The sequence below is a fragment of the Lobosporangium transversale genome, assembly GCF_002105155.1.
Source record: "Lobosporangium transversale strain NRRL 3116 chromosome Unknown BCR41scaffold_11, whole genome shotgun sequence".
Classification (NCBI taxonomy): Eukaryota; Fungi; Mortierellomycota; class Mortierellomycetes; order Mortierellales; family Mortierellaceae; genus Lobosporangium; species Lobosporangium transversale.
In genome coordinates this window covers 340446-353332 of record NW_019028989.1, presented here as the reverse complement: position 1 = coordinate 353332, position 12887 = coordinate 340446, and the positions used below count along the sequence as shown (strand labels likewise).

Sequence of the window (12887 nt, the reverse complement as noted above, 5' to 3'; positions counted from 1 at the left end):
TTCGCGCGAAAACCGATGCATTTAGAGGCACCATCTCCCTCCAAAGTTTAATTCTTGATGGTGATAATCGCGTGGCATGAAAGGACGACCGTTGCAGCTCCTTTTTTAAATAAATAAAGTTGAAGGACAAAATTTTATTTTGGATGAAAATAATGCATTTACGATTGTTGTAAACTAGATTTGTGCCTGTGAGCAGAAAAATAAAAAAAATAAAAAAAAGAAAGAAAGAAAAGGAAAAAGTATCTGTTGGCACTGCAGATGTTCTCGTCTTTCTTGTTCCTCTTTTCGTTGCCAGCACAGATCCTCTTCAATATGATTGTGGATACCATTCATGCGATGTCATGTCTTCATTCTTCTGGGCAAATTACCCTGCCAACTGAGGCAAAGGTCGCACAAGGTTCATAAACAAGAGTGTCTCATTTTGTTATTATTATCCAAACACCAATGTGTGAGCACATCTAAAGTCGTTGAATATGAGCTGCAGTCATTTTATAGAGCACCTTGTTAGACTAGAAGTCGTTAACTCTCCTTTATTCAGCATCGGTAATGGTTCATCATCCTCTTCTCATGACCATTCCTTCAACGCATTCACCATTCTGATTCATACTTCATATTATAATAATACTTAAAACAAACAAACAAACAAACAAACAAGCAATTAAGCAACAGACACTCATAAATATATTTGCATTTTCTTTCCTTGGTCCGTTCACACGCTCCCTTTGCCTTGTTGCTATTGTTCCTTGCTGCTTTGTTACAGCAGTTTCTTTTCAACTCTTTCTTTTCTTTGTTGAAACAAAAACAATCTTGACCACCTTTGAACCCTTGATCACTAACTGGTCCCTCTGTCCACAACTTGCGTGCATCCTTTGAATCTTGCCTACAGAACTTCCTTAATATCGAACTGGAATCCTTGGACTGCAGTCTTAACAGAATCCGCCACTCACCCATAAATTCACGCTTCCCCTTCGCACACTCCCCCTAATTCACACCGATCCATTTCCAACTCCATCATTCTACACCTTTTTGCTTGACTAGATGTCGGCCCCGACCCCCTCCATACTTCAGTCCACGTCAGACTCAATATCTCTCGATCATAGCCATTGCAGACCCCTTCCCTCATCATATCCCTCCTCCTCTTGTCTGATACCAATTACTTCGAACACATGGCTGCCAACGATAACAGAGCAATCGTTATCACAGGAACGGTCTAGGGCTCGATCCATCACTAAAGCAAAGACTTCCAACATTACACGAAGAGCTTCATTACATCATCCTCGTTACCATCATCATACACGTCGACCATCGAAGCAGTTCGTAGCCACAACTTCGAATGCCATCTTTGGTGATTGGGATATTGAACTGAAAATTGATCATCGAACATTAGCCAGAGCAAAGGAGTCGAACAAGAGTAATGGAGAGATGGCGGTTAAGGGACGAGGCGGTGCATCAGTACGAAGCAATGGAAGAGGAGGAGCAGGAGTAGGGGCATCTGTAGCTCTTGGTCCTGGTCCTGGCGTCAACACAGGGACTTCAGGTATACAGCCACTCTCAATACCATCCTTGGCAACACCGTCCTCTTCATCAGAAAAGCAAATGCTAGGAGATACACTTCAAATGACCCAAACTCCTTCCTCACCCATCATTACAAATGACAAATTTGTTTCTTACCACAACCTGTCCCCTCGGAAAGCAGAGCAAGCATTAGATGTGAATAACAACCCTAAAAAACTCACGGCAGGGGCGGTAACTTTTACAGACAAAAGGTTATCAAAAAGCAACCAGCAACCATCCTTCTCACAGCCGCAGCAACGACAACAAGAGCACCAGACGAGTAATGAGTCATCGATTGATGGCAGTGAACATCGCAATGCTTTACAGACCCCAGCCACAAGATCGAGCTTTTTGAAAGCCCTCAACAAATTTAAAAACAAGCATCTTCAGCAGAAAAGGTAATAACATGTTCATTCCTTCTCTAACTCTCTACCTTTGCGTAGCCAATGGATGGGTTCTTTTATTAAGTTTTTTTTTTTTTTTTTTTTTTTGGATGAGGGGAACAGACTTACTAATGGATATATTTTCATCTTTTACTTCGTGTCACCATTTAATTATAATATGCATAATACCAATAAAACAGATCAAGTGCCCCACCACTTTCTTTATTTCCAGCTCCTAAAGAGCCATCAGTGCCCTTTACCAATAAGCGAACCTCTCATATCACACCTTCCACCTATGCCGACGAATCAGGAGCTATTCAAATGCCTCTTGTTACCGTTACATCATCCGAACCGGCGTCAATAGGAGATATCGTCGACTCGCCTCATAATGAAGAGCTTTGTCTTGAAGGCAATGCCTCACTCCGTGTCAAGTTCAAGAATAAGGTCAACAGCACACTCGCCTCCATGAAGTCATCTTCTAATATCCGAGATAAGACTAAGGCACAGGAAACCGCAGAGTCGTCTCAAAGAGGCAACAGTGATAAGCGCCGGCTGTCTGCATTCGTCACTTCACCTGCTGAGGACCCCTCACAGCAACAGCAACAGGAACTGGACCATCTAGCAGAAATTAATAGCTCAAAGGCGCGCCACTCAAAGATCTTTTGGACTTTTCCTAGAGTGCGTCTTGAGACTGACGGTCAGGCGCTCTCAAAACCACAACAAATGGCAATGGGGGCAGACATTTTCGATGCTCGTTCTTGTAAGGAAGTGGAGGCAAATACTGGGGAAAATGATGGGCTCAGGCCTACACTCAAGCCATCACAATCAGGGCCCGTTTCAAACCCGGAGACAGATATCTCAGTAGCAACATTGCACCAACAACTCCAAGACCTTAAAGTAGGAGAAGAACTTGATTCTGACCAATCACTCGATATTATCCTGCCCGCTGACTATGAAGACTATACTCAGTTTGCTGAGCTGCCCCTCAAAAAGCGGAAAAAGATGGAGCGGTCGCTCGCTAATACGGAATCGAATAAGGGGTCTAGCTCTGTAAGAGCTGGCAAAGAAGCCGTGAAGCGGTTCTTAAAGCAAAGTCAAGATGGTGATGGCAATGAAAGAAACCAAGGCCTGCATATTGACAACATCAACAATAAGAAACGAGCTCCGACTTCTCTTGATCTTGAGAAATTAGCAAGTAAAAAGACAGGGCCTCAATCATTAGAGTGGCGTCGGTCGCTTTTGAAATCACTTCATCTCGGGAAACCTAAACACAAATATAACGAGGCAGAATTGGACTCCAAGCGATCAAAGTCACCTACTCCCTTCGCAGCGATATCAGAAGCCTCAAAAGCCCAACCTCCAACCCATGCTATAACGCCTGACAATGATGGAGCGATGGTAACACGTCCTAGCAGATCTCATAGTGTTCGATCCACCCGATCCCTTTCATTTACTTCCGCCACCCACCCCGCGCTTTTGGCCACAGCAGTTGCGAAGCCCAGATCACCGGGTTTGCGGCGCGAGACACTTGAAATGGCGATGCGTCGTCGTCGTCAGAGCAGTGCTGCTCGTTCCATTGTCAGCAACACTGAGACACCACCCCTTCCTCGCTCTCCAGGCTACCTCTTCAATATGGATAACACATCAAGCGCGACTGTTACCCACACATTCACAAGCTTCACTTTAGAACTCGCGGAAATGTATGCCCAAGATGTAGTGAATAATTCTGCTGTACCAGGGCTGTTCAATTTTAAACGACTGTCACTGCAGCAGCAGCAACAACAACAACAGCAGCAACAGCAACAGCAACATTTACTGCAACCCCCATCAAAGGCCACACGATCATCGCGACTGACTGTCTCGTCAAATATGATGGAACTAGATACAGATCAGGAATTCAAAGGGTTCGATTCGGACGGGGATGCCATCAGTGGCTATACTGGGGATGCAGACATTTCTATGGATGAGATCCAGCTCGGTCCATCTTCCAATTACAAGGCTTTCAATGTATCCAAAGCTAATTCAGATGATGCACAAAGCGCCGCCACCAGGCGAAGGATTTCCAGTATTGACGCCGACTCGGATACAGTCCCAGAACTCCCTAAGCTTACAATCCGCACACGTGATCTTAACAGGAGCAGTGGAGGACGAAGCGGTGCGGACAGCAATAACGGTTTTTCAAGATCATTTAGAGCAACGTCTGAATCTTCGTTCGACATGGATGATGATCAACAGCAGTATCGATTTTCCGGTCAAGGGCGTAGTGAGAGTCCTCGATCACCTCGTCGTTTTGCAGCAGGCGGCATGGGCTCTTCAAATACGCCAGTCATTTCACGAAAAGATAGCCGCAGCATTCTAACCTCACCCACGTCTCCAGCGTCTTTAGAAGCAACCAACAATAGCAATGGCGGATCCTCATCCCATGCAAAGTCAGCACGCTCGCCAGTGTCAATCGAGGATGTTGTCTCGTGGAAGCCTCGTCAGTTGGGTTCTCCCCAACCGTTACAAGTTTCCACACGTCCCATAGTTCCATCATCTCGCACTGCTCATTCTTCAGTGGTTCTCACACAGTCTCCTGGGTCCATTTCGCCATCAAATGATATGACCTCTCCGTTCGGGCGCTATCAATATCAGCCATCGTCATCATCACTATCGTCATCTACGACACGGCATCCACACCAAGCCTCAGCTGATACTCTTGTTCCGCAGCATTCACGATACCTTAGCTCGGCTTCCACCCACTCTGCTCAAACTCTGACCAGTCAACACCATCATCACTCTCAGTATCATCAACAATACGCGTCATTTGACTCCACCACTCTAGAGTCTGACAACATCAGCGACTCATTTAGCATTCCTGGCGCTAAAGAATTTGATCCAAGAAAAGAGTTTCCGCCAACGACACCTGCAGATCTCAAGGCGATGGACTTTGAAGATCTCTTGGCCACCGCGGAAAGAGAACAACAGAAAGGATGGGAGGACCTCAAGACACAGCGAAAGGATATCTTTTCAGTCTCGACATCAGCAGAAACGAGGTCAAAAGAACCAACAACATTCTTTGATCACTTCAGCAAGACCGCAGCGGTTGCACCAGCGCCATTACCATCGTACCCCTCTCCGCCCACATCGTTCCGGACATCATTTGGCGATGTTCCACCCCTGAAAATCACTACACCGTCAAAGAGCAATCATGCTGCACCACAACAGCGTAGTAATATCGCGTTTGATCTTGGTGCTTCAGATAATGGAGGTATCGGGCCAGGTGCGGGCGTAGGAACAGGAAGTGATCGTTCTATGCGATCCAAGAGAGTGATGAAAAAGAAGATGAGTGTGATTCGCCTGGCAGGTGGCAGTCAGGGCAATGTGCAAGGACGGCGAGAGCGCGATGGCATGATCCGAGTCTCTGTTTCTCCAACACCTTATTCTTCAACTCCACCGCCCCCTCCTGAGATTTTCTCTGGCAGATGCTAGTCTTCTTTTTTTCTCTCTCTAATTTTATGCATTTAATGGCGGCATTTCTTAATGAATATGAAAAGTATTGTTCTGTAATTCTGTCCATGTACTTGTAACAGTATTTTAACGCTTCACTCTTTATTATCCTAATAACCCAATATCCTAATAACCCAATATCCTAGAAAATAAAATAAATAAAATAAAGTCTACTTTATTATTCTCTCTATACCCTTTAAATAGAATGAACTGTATGTACTTGGATATCTATAAATATGTCTCTCATCTTCTAAAGCGTCTTTCGCTTGACCGTTCCATCCTTAGTTTCACTCTGCAGTGGATGGATTTTCCGGCGAGGCATGTACTGAATAACAAGCTCAACCAAGAAATATCGCGACATTGTCAAGAACACACAGAAAGCGTACATAACAGGGCGGTACCACTTTCCAAAAAACTGCAAGGGGCCTAAAAAAGTGTAAAAAAAAAAAAAAAAAAAAAAAAAAAAAAGGAGCAAGTCAACAGATGCCTCCTATCAATTAGCTCATCACTGTTAAAAAAATAAAAAAAAAAAAAAAAAAAAGCTCTTTCTATGCAAGCGCGTCCTCCTTTTTTTTTTTTTTTTTTTTTTTTACCTGGTGGTGGCATCAACAAGTAATTCAAATTTTGTCCTCGCACCAAGGCTACAGTGCTTAGGATCATAGAGTGATATAATGCAAACAGAGAGAAGGACATGAGTGCCACATCCATTGAGGCGGGCCAGATTACATATCGATTGGACCAAATCATGTATACAGGCGCAATAAGAAGTAGATAATGTTCAATATAGAAGTTCTCGACCTCAAAGAACATGTCGTAGTCGCGAAGATCTGGAGATAAGAGAGCCAACATTCTTTTTTTTTTTTTTTTTTTTTTTTTGTGGTTGTGAATTGCAAGAGGGAAAAAGAAAATTTGCGTTTGTTAGTCTAGTTGGCCTGTTTTGACATCAGTGGAGAACCCAAAATAAATAAGGGTTACACACAGCAATGCATAGCACATAATCACAGGGAAATAAAAAAAAAAATAAGCTTGCGTCGAATCATTTGCGTCCATATCCATAATCACAAACCCAAAAAGTCAAAGCGTTGAATGTGAAAAAGAAAGCCAAAAGTTACAAATACTGGATAATCAATAATAATTGCAACACATACGTTCCCCACATGATATGGAAGTAAATGTTCAATAGGATATGTGGCCATTTCCTATCCTTGGGTCCAGCAAGAATTGAGATCAACATCATTGCAGACATATGGCAGGGTTGTAACAAATACAACAGTCCTCCTCGGGTCCATTTTTGATACACTGTAATCGCCAAAGAGATCGTCAATAATAATTGTACTGTGATCTCGATCCTTGACTTTTTAGCCGGCGGAACATATGACGAAAACAGTCGAGAAATGGGTGATCTATGAAGACAATAAAAAATAATAATAGTAAAAAAAGAAGGTTGAAACCATTTTAGTGCTATTAACAAAACTTAACGATAATAACTATGTCAATGCTTGAATACGCATTCTCAAAACTTCATGTCCGATTTTTTTATCTTCCTTGAAAGCTTACCCAGGAGAAAGAGCGCGACGATAAAAAAAGTGAGCCGTAGAGAGGAAAACCATGTTATAAATAAAAAACTCAACCATATGGCGACGGGGGGATAGGTACCTGTATAAAAGTATTAATCCAGGTCAATTTAGGAGAAGGCCCAAGATAAAAAGAAGAATATAGTACATTTTAACAAAAAGTATATATTTGGGTGGAGACAGATACGAGTAGCAAGCGAAGCGAAGGAGAAAGAGAGTAGGGAGGAGAAACAATACTTGAACATTGAACTTTTAATCAATGGTATTTGTAGAATGTTAAGCATCTTTTATTTTGTATGTGTATGCTAATTGTTTATGTCAGCACTCACCAAGATCCGTTCAAGGATGATTCCCAGTCAGTTTCGAAGGGCATCTCGGCTGCGATAGCCAAGAGCCAATTGCCCATATTTTCGAACATTAGTCAATTCTTATCTAGACAGCAGTAAGAATAAGAGGAGAAGGTGGTTGAGGCAGTAGATGTCAATGATGAGGAATTGATCAAATAATGTTGGGGATGAAGAATGAAAAATAATGAATTACTCTTTTTTTCTTTTTTTTTTTTCTTTTCTTTTTTTTAAAGTATGCTTAATAAGTTGAATTGATGGGCTGCTCACACTTAAAGCGATAATTGCTGGTTCTATCACATGACAAAGTTAACATGCAAACTATACCGACTTTATTTGGAAGTCAATTAAAATAGAGATCAAACCCAAGGCTCGCACACTATAGAGACATGGGCGTGGATCCTCGCTCTCGGCCACCATTACTTATCCCTTCATGTGGTATTGCCTGCGACGAGTGCGAATGATGGTAGGGCCGCGGTCGCTCCGGAATACGGATCGCACTTGTCGTCGACGGACCATGGCTATTACTGCTGTTGAGTTGTGCATTCTCGCAATTGACTTGGCCTACACTTGTGAGGTCTCCTCCCTCTCCCCGTGAACTATTATTAGAGTCTCCATAGAGATCACCGAAAGAATGGGACTTCTTAATCTTGGACCGGACCAAGTTCTCGCAGCGCTTCAAGATGTCTTTGGATGAAAGATCTGTTGAAGATTCCACTAGATCCTGATCACTAAGAATGGATGAAAGATCCATTGGGACCTATGTTTATTAATAAGTAATGGGATTTAATCCAGTACTTCGAGTGAGTATGTAAACAAGGATTTTTTGCATAAAAACCTCAGTATAATAAAAAGGACTTACGACACAAAATTCTTCTTGGTATTCTAATAGACCCATGACAGCTTCAATCGCAAGAAAACTTTCATCTTTTGTTGGGTCTTTGGATTTTGAATAGAGGACATTGGGTGTGATTACAGTTGCTAAATTGTGGAGATCCATCTTACTACCCGTTTCCTCATCTACATGAGAAAATGATGCTACCCAACGCAAGAATATACAGATAGCTTCCATGCTATCGCGGTTAGGTTTTGGGAGCAGACAGCATGTCAAATGCAAAATTGTCTTTCGTATCGATTCATCTTCCATTTCTATTTCAAAAAACAAAAAAGTTTTAAAAAGAATTCGATTTAGATATAATATATATTATAACTGCCCCAAAAGCTGCGATACTTACTTTGAGAAACAACAAAAAGGCGATGAAGCTTGAATGTTAAAAGTGGGTCTGGCAGATCGCGTAAAAACTTCTTGAGTAGCGCTGCCACTTGAACCGGGTTATCGTCACTCAACGTAACCGAACTAGGATTCTTATCAATGGATTCACTCAGTTCCTTGAGGCGTCTGATATTACCGTTCTTCCTAAAAACTCCTTCCACCGACATGTCTAAGATAAAAATTAAGTCAAAAAAAAAAAAAAGTATCAAAACAATGATCAAACACGCTATGAACTGTGATCATGGCTCAGAGCATAATCTACATACCCATATTACGCATGGCAGTAATGCTTTCGTCTACAAAGCTAGGGATTCTAATCCTTCCAGGACCCGCCCCTAGTGCTGAATCCACACCATTCCTCTCCACTAAAACTTCTAAGGGGACACCAAATGTACCTTCAACTAATGTTACGGAATAATGAAATAAGTTCAGTAAGTAAAATGTGTACATCAAGATTCTGCCATCAAGACGAGTAAATAGTAGAAAATAGAGTCTCTACCTTTGGGCTTTTTCTTGTCCGTCTTGAGTCCCTTTACAAATCGACCCCATAATGTCTGTTTGCGCTGTCCAATCAAATCCAAAAGTTCTTCCAACGTAAAGTATTCTGAAACGATTGGCGCCAGCGTCAAAACGGCCAGATGCTTGACAATAAATAATTCTAGAGCAGAAAGCTCACTCAGGTACTGCCTTTTAGGATGAAGAGTAGTGTTGGATGCTTCTGGTTGTTGTCCGCTTTGAGAAGGATTGCTATGACGATTTCGGCTCGAAGAAGTAGAGGCAGTATTCGATGTGGTATTGCGAAGTCGTTCTGGCAGATCTGAGAGTGTCGCTGGTGCATTCGGATCAGGTCCTTCTCTATCCTCCTCCTCCTCGTGATTAAGTGCGTCCGGTCCTGGTCGCTCATCAACAATTATGATCTCCACCTCCGCATCCGTGCCCCCGGAATCATCTTGTTCAACATTTCCATCTACAGCCAACTCGTTAATAATCGCGTCTTTAGTGGCTGGTTGTCGTCGCTGACGTTCGATCACTGTCTGTCGCCTTGGAATGCGTGCGGAATTAGAAAGCTTTCGATCAAGATGAGTGGACTTTACGCGCTTGATATCCCCAAGATGGATTGGTTCGTACTGCCGATTATCATCTGCCGAATAAGATTTTGACCGTGAATCGTTGCGTATTAAACCAGGTGGCGAAAGTGGAGTCAATGTTGGCGAAGTTGCCAGTTGATGATTTCTTTGATCCGTGCCTGTTAGATCGTCACCTAATATACAAGGGACTCAGAATTAGTTCGTATCCGCCAGCTGTAATTCCAGCGTCATAATCAACATCCAATAACTTTGTATTTGAATTCGTTTTACCTTTGAGGTGAAGAAGGTTCTCCAGTCGAATCAACGCCACACGAAGTAAAAAGGTATATTGTTCTAACTTTGTCACGCGCAAGAACCCTATTTGTGATTCTGCTGTCTTACATCCTGAACACAGGATCTGACCGCTGCTTGGGTCAAATGAAGCATCATAATAAATGGACGCTTGAGAGGCGGCGCACTTTGAGCAATTGAGGCATTTGGGGTGCCAGCGATGATTGTGATTAAAAGTGAAACATTCATCCTCTATCGTTACACGACATGCCAAGCACAAATCTGACGTAACCTCTGCATCGATCGGTTGTTTTCCATGCAAGTCAGTTGTACACTTATCCCTGTTTGCTAATTCCACCAGCTTATTGAGAAATCTGGCAATAACCGCCGGCGAGTCATATTGACGTTCCTACTCGAATATAAATTTAGCAGCGACCGTTAAGTAGGAGAATAGTAAGCACCATTTGTTCGATAAATAAATAGAATATACATATTTGCATCTCAAATATTAGTAATTTGTTCATTTAATGCTCTATTAGCATACTGTAGCAATGCTAACTTACCAGTTTGAGCGCACTGGTTAGTGCAATGCGGATCAGGATCTTGAGATAATGGGCCAATCCAGTGACCAACGAGAGTAACTCCTGAGTCATGCCAAGTCGTCGAACGCCGCTCTCTTGAGTATGTGAGAGTAAGGAGAAAAAGTTGACGATTTTTTTACATAGCATCTTAGCCTCTCTCCCATGCGCCATATCTATGTTTTATGAAGGAGATTGAGCATCCAAGACTGCTATATCAGCATAGAATTGACGATAGCGCCCCAGCGTAACAATATCAACAAAAGGTCACAATTAAGATCTACAGAATGCACAGTTAACCTACCACTTTTATCACCAACTTCCTTCATCTGAGCCTCAAGGTCATCAATTGCGCTAAAAAGGATATCGACATGGAGAATAAATCTCCCAGCCATAAGCACACCTTCATAGTAGGCGCCATTGGAAACATGGAGCAGCATATCGGAAATACAGCCCGCTGAGGACTCTTCAAATGCTGAGAGAACAGTCCAGATTTGGTAGACCTTTTCCTCCATCTGCTGCTGAGCGAGTTTAAGTTCCTCAGGCGTCTTAATCTCGACAGATGACGCTGAATCTTCTCCTGGGGATGCAGTTGTATTTACAACCTCTCTGTCACTAACGGCTGGATCTGCATTACCGTCAATTTCAATTTGTCGCCGTTCAAGTGTTGGCCCTGGTCCTACTGCTGATCTAAACTCTATGTCTGTGCCTGCTCCAAACTCTGTCCCTTCTGGTTGTGACCCTGGATCTGCTTCGTCCTGGGATAGATCTTCTTTCTGCGGAACTGAGGAGAGTTTCACGTTCCAGAACTAATACGTGTCATGTGATACAATATAGCGGAATTGAAAAATTAGACTTCAATTACTTGGTTTCAACAATTAAATAAAAAGGTATCTCTGCGAACAAAGGAGAGAGTACGTCCGGAAAAAGAAAAGCAAATATAATAAACAGTGGAGATACTACAATGCAGCGGGGGTGAGCGAGATCGACAAAAAGAAGGAAGAAAGTTCTCCATTTACCTTATGGATCATGTAACACTCTGGGTGCCAATGTTCGTCCTGGCTGTTGCGGTTTATTTCGACAAACTGCTTAAGGATGGCAGTCCTACATCCTGCACACTTGACAGCATAACAGAGCGAATAGTGATAGTGACAATAAACTTTGCCATCATGTTCGTAATAAGAATCTTTAGGTCCAAAGACGGTTGGGCAGACCGAGCATGTAAAGTGCTCAATATGATATTTGTAGTCGAGTGCTGTTATATAGGAGCCACGAAGAGCTCCTCCACAAGACTGGCACACAAGGTTGAGTCGCCGGAAATAGTCGCGCTCACACAGTGGATACTGCTTTCCATCGGGCTCGGTGATGGGGAAAAACTTGGAGGCAACAATCTGGCCACAGTCCTTGATGATGTACCCATTTTGTAACGTAATGAAAGATTTGAATGCATCAAAATCGGAGTGATGAGTTAAAAATAGGGTCACTGAATAGGAAAAAAAAAAAAAAAAAAAAAAAAGAACACGCTCATGAGGATGGTCTAGGCCAAGTCAGATGCCGCTGTCTTACCATGCACTTGAAACAGTCGAGATGATATGTACTGCCCAGCGCACGCACAAACGAGCCTTTCATTTGGAGATTACATTTTCCGCACCGTTGCACTGCAGGAGCCAGCTCCACGACAGGCGTCGTTTGGACGGGTTGACTTTGAAGACGTGTTTGGTCTGTCTGTTGCGGAAAAGAATGGGATGCCATGTCTCCAGATCTGTCAAGTTGCTGAGAAGGGTCCTGTGGCGATGGATGTGACATACTCGACTGGGCTTCACTCATGGCGAAGGAAGTGGCAAGGGTCGAGCAGGTGCCAGCGTGTTCACTTTTCTTATTGCGGGGTGAGTGTACGACGCTGATGGCTCAAGAGAAAATGAGCTGTCAAGATGAATTTCGATTAAGGCACAGAGAGCAAGGCACAAACAAAAAAAAGTTGACCAAGACGTGAGAGAATAGGAGGTGAGAAGAAGAGAGGAATGCTAGAAGGTCAGGGTTAAGAGAATAGTATGAATGGAGCGTACAGTGGTAGTCTGTAGAGCCGCAAAATGTGAGCTAAACAGACGAAGATGGAAGGAGTTTGGGTATATGAAAATGAATAGGAAGGAAAAAAGGAGAGTAAAAGTACGGTTTAGTGATGATGAACGTATAATGCAGGCTGACGAGCGGAAGCAAACAAGATGGGTTGAATTTAGGAAAAAAAAAAAAAATAAAGACAGCACTACGAGGCTACAAGAGAACGGAGCATGAGGGTGTGAGTGAGGGTGTGAGTGAGGGTGAGGTTGTGAGAGA

General features: G+C 43.0%; 3 protein-coding genes across 3 annotated transcripts; 1 reads left to right on the top strand and 2 right to left on the bottom strand.

The window, feature by feature from the left end:
* Nucleotides 1–552: 552 nt before the first annotated feature.
* Nucleotides 553–5572, top strand: BCR41DRAFT_350089 (hypothetical protein). The gene is made up of 2 exons (XM_022023602.1): nt 553–1952; nt 2138–5572. The coding sequence occupies exons 1-2, from the start codon at nt 1039–1041 to the stop codon at nt 5406–5408; spliced, it is 4185 nt and encodes a 1394-aa protein (XP_021883080.1). The 5' UTR covers nt 553–1038; the 3' UTR covers nt 5409–5572.
* Nucleotides 5573–5596: 24 nt separating this feature from the next.
* On the bottom strand, nt 5597–7560 carry BCR41DRAFT_420755 (TMEM164 family-domain-containing protein). Its single transcript, XM_022029937.1, has 5 exons — nt 7330–7560; nt 6984–7082; nt 6575–6829; nt 6020–6276; nt 5597–5852 (listed from the first exon to the last, which is right to left on the bottom strand). Exons 1-5 carry the CDS (start codon nt 7416–7418, stop codon nt 5677–5679), a joined length of 876 nt encoding a protein of 291 aa, XP_021883079.1. The 5' UTR covers nt 7419–7560; the 3' UTR covers nt 5597–5676.
* A 110-nt stretch (nt 7561–7670) lies between these two features.
* BCR41DRAFT_420754 (hypothetical protein) lies at nt 7671–12801 on the bottom strand. The gene is made up of 10 exons (XM_022029936.1): nt 12120–12801; nt 11573–11956; nt 10858–11362; nt 10539–10729; nt 9976–10384; nt 9117–9878; nt 8884–9018; nt 8580–8786; nt 8207–8493; nt 7671–8104 (listed from the first exon to the last, which is right to left on the bottom strand). The coding sequence occupies exons 1-10, from the start codon at nt 12378–12380 to the stop codon at nt 7724–7726; spliced, it is 3522 nt and encodes a 1173-aa protein (XP_021883078.1). The 5' UTR covers nt 12381–12801; the 3' UTR covers nt 7671–7723.
* Between the last annotated feature and the right edge of the window lie 86 nt (nt 12802–12887).

Bases quoted from the DNA above. Each gene is read 5' to 3' on its own strand.
- BCR41DRAFT_350089 (XM_022023602.1), top strand. From the start codon at position 1,039: ATGTCGGCCCCGACCCCCTCCATACTTCAGTCCACGTCAGACTCAATA. The intron at 1,953-2,137 runs GTAATAACATGT...CCAATAAAACAG, and splicing joins AAGCATCTTCAGCAGAAAAG to ATCAAGTGCCCCACCACTTT.
- BCR41DRAFT_420754 (XM_022029936.1), bottom strand. From the start codon at position 12,380: ATGAGTGAAGCCCAGTCGAGTATGTCACATCCATCGCCACAGGACCCT. The intron at 10,385-10,538 runs GTAAGTTAGCAT...ATATTCGAGTAG, and splicing joins TAACCAGTGCGCTCAAACTG to GAACGTCAATATGACTCGCC. The intron at 8,787-8,883 runs GTATGTAGATTA...TTTTTATCTTAG, and splicing joins TACTGCCATGCGTAATATGG to ACATGTCGGTGGAAGGAGTT.
- BCR41DRAFT_420755 (XM_022029937.1), bottom strand. From the start codon at position 7,418: ATGTTCGAAAATATGGGCAATTGGCTCTTGGCTATCGCAGCCGAGATG. The intron at 7,083-7,329 runs GTGAGTGCTGAC...ACTTTTATACAG, and splicing joins TCATCCTTGAACGGATCTTG to GTACCTATCCCCCCGTCGCC. The intron at 6,277-6,574 runs GTATGTGTTGCA...AAAAAAAAAAAG, and splicing joins TTCCATATCATGTGGGGAAC to AATGTTGGCTCTCTTATCTC.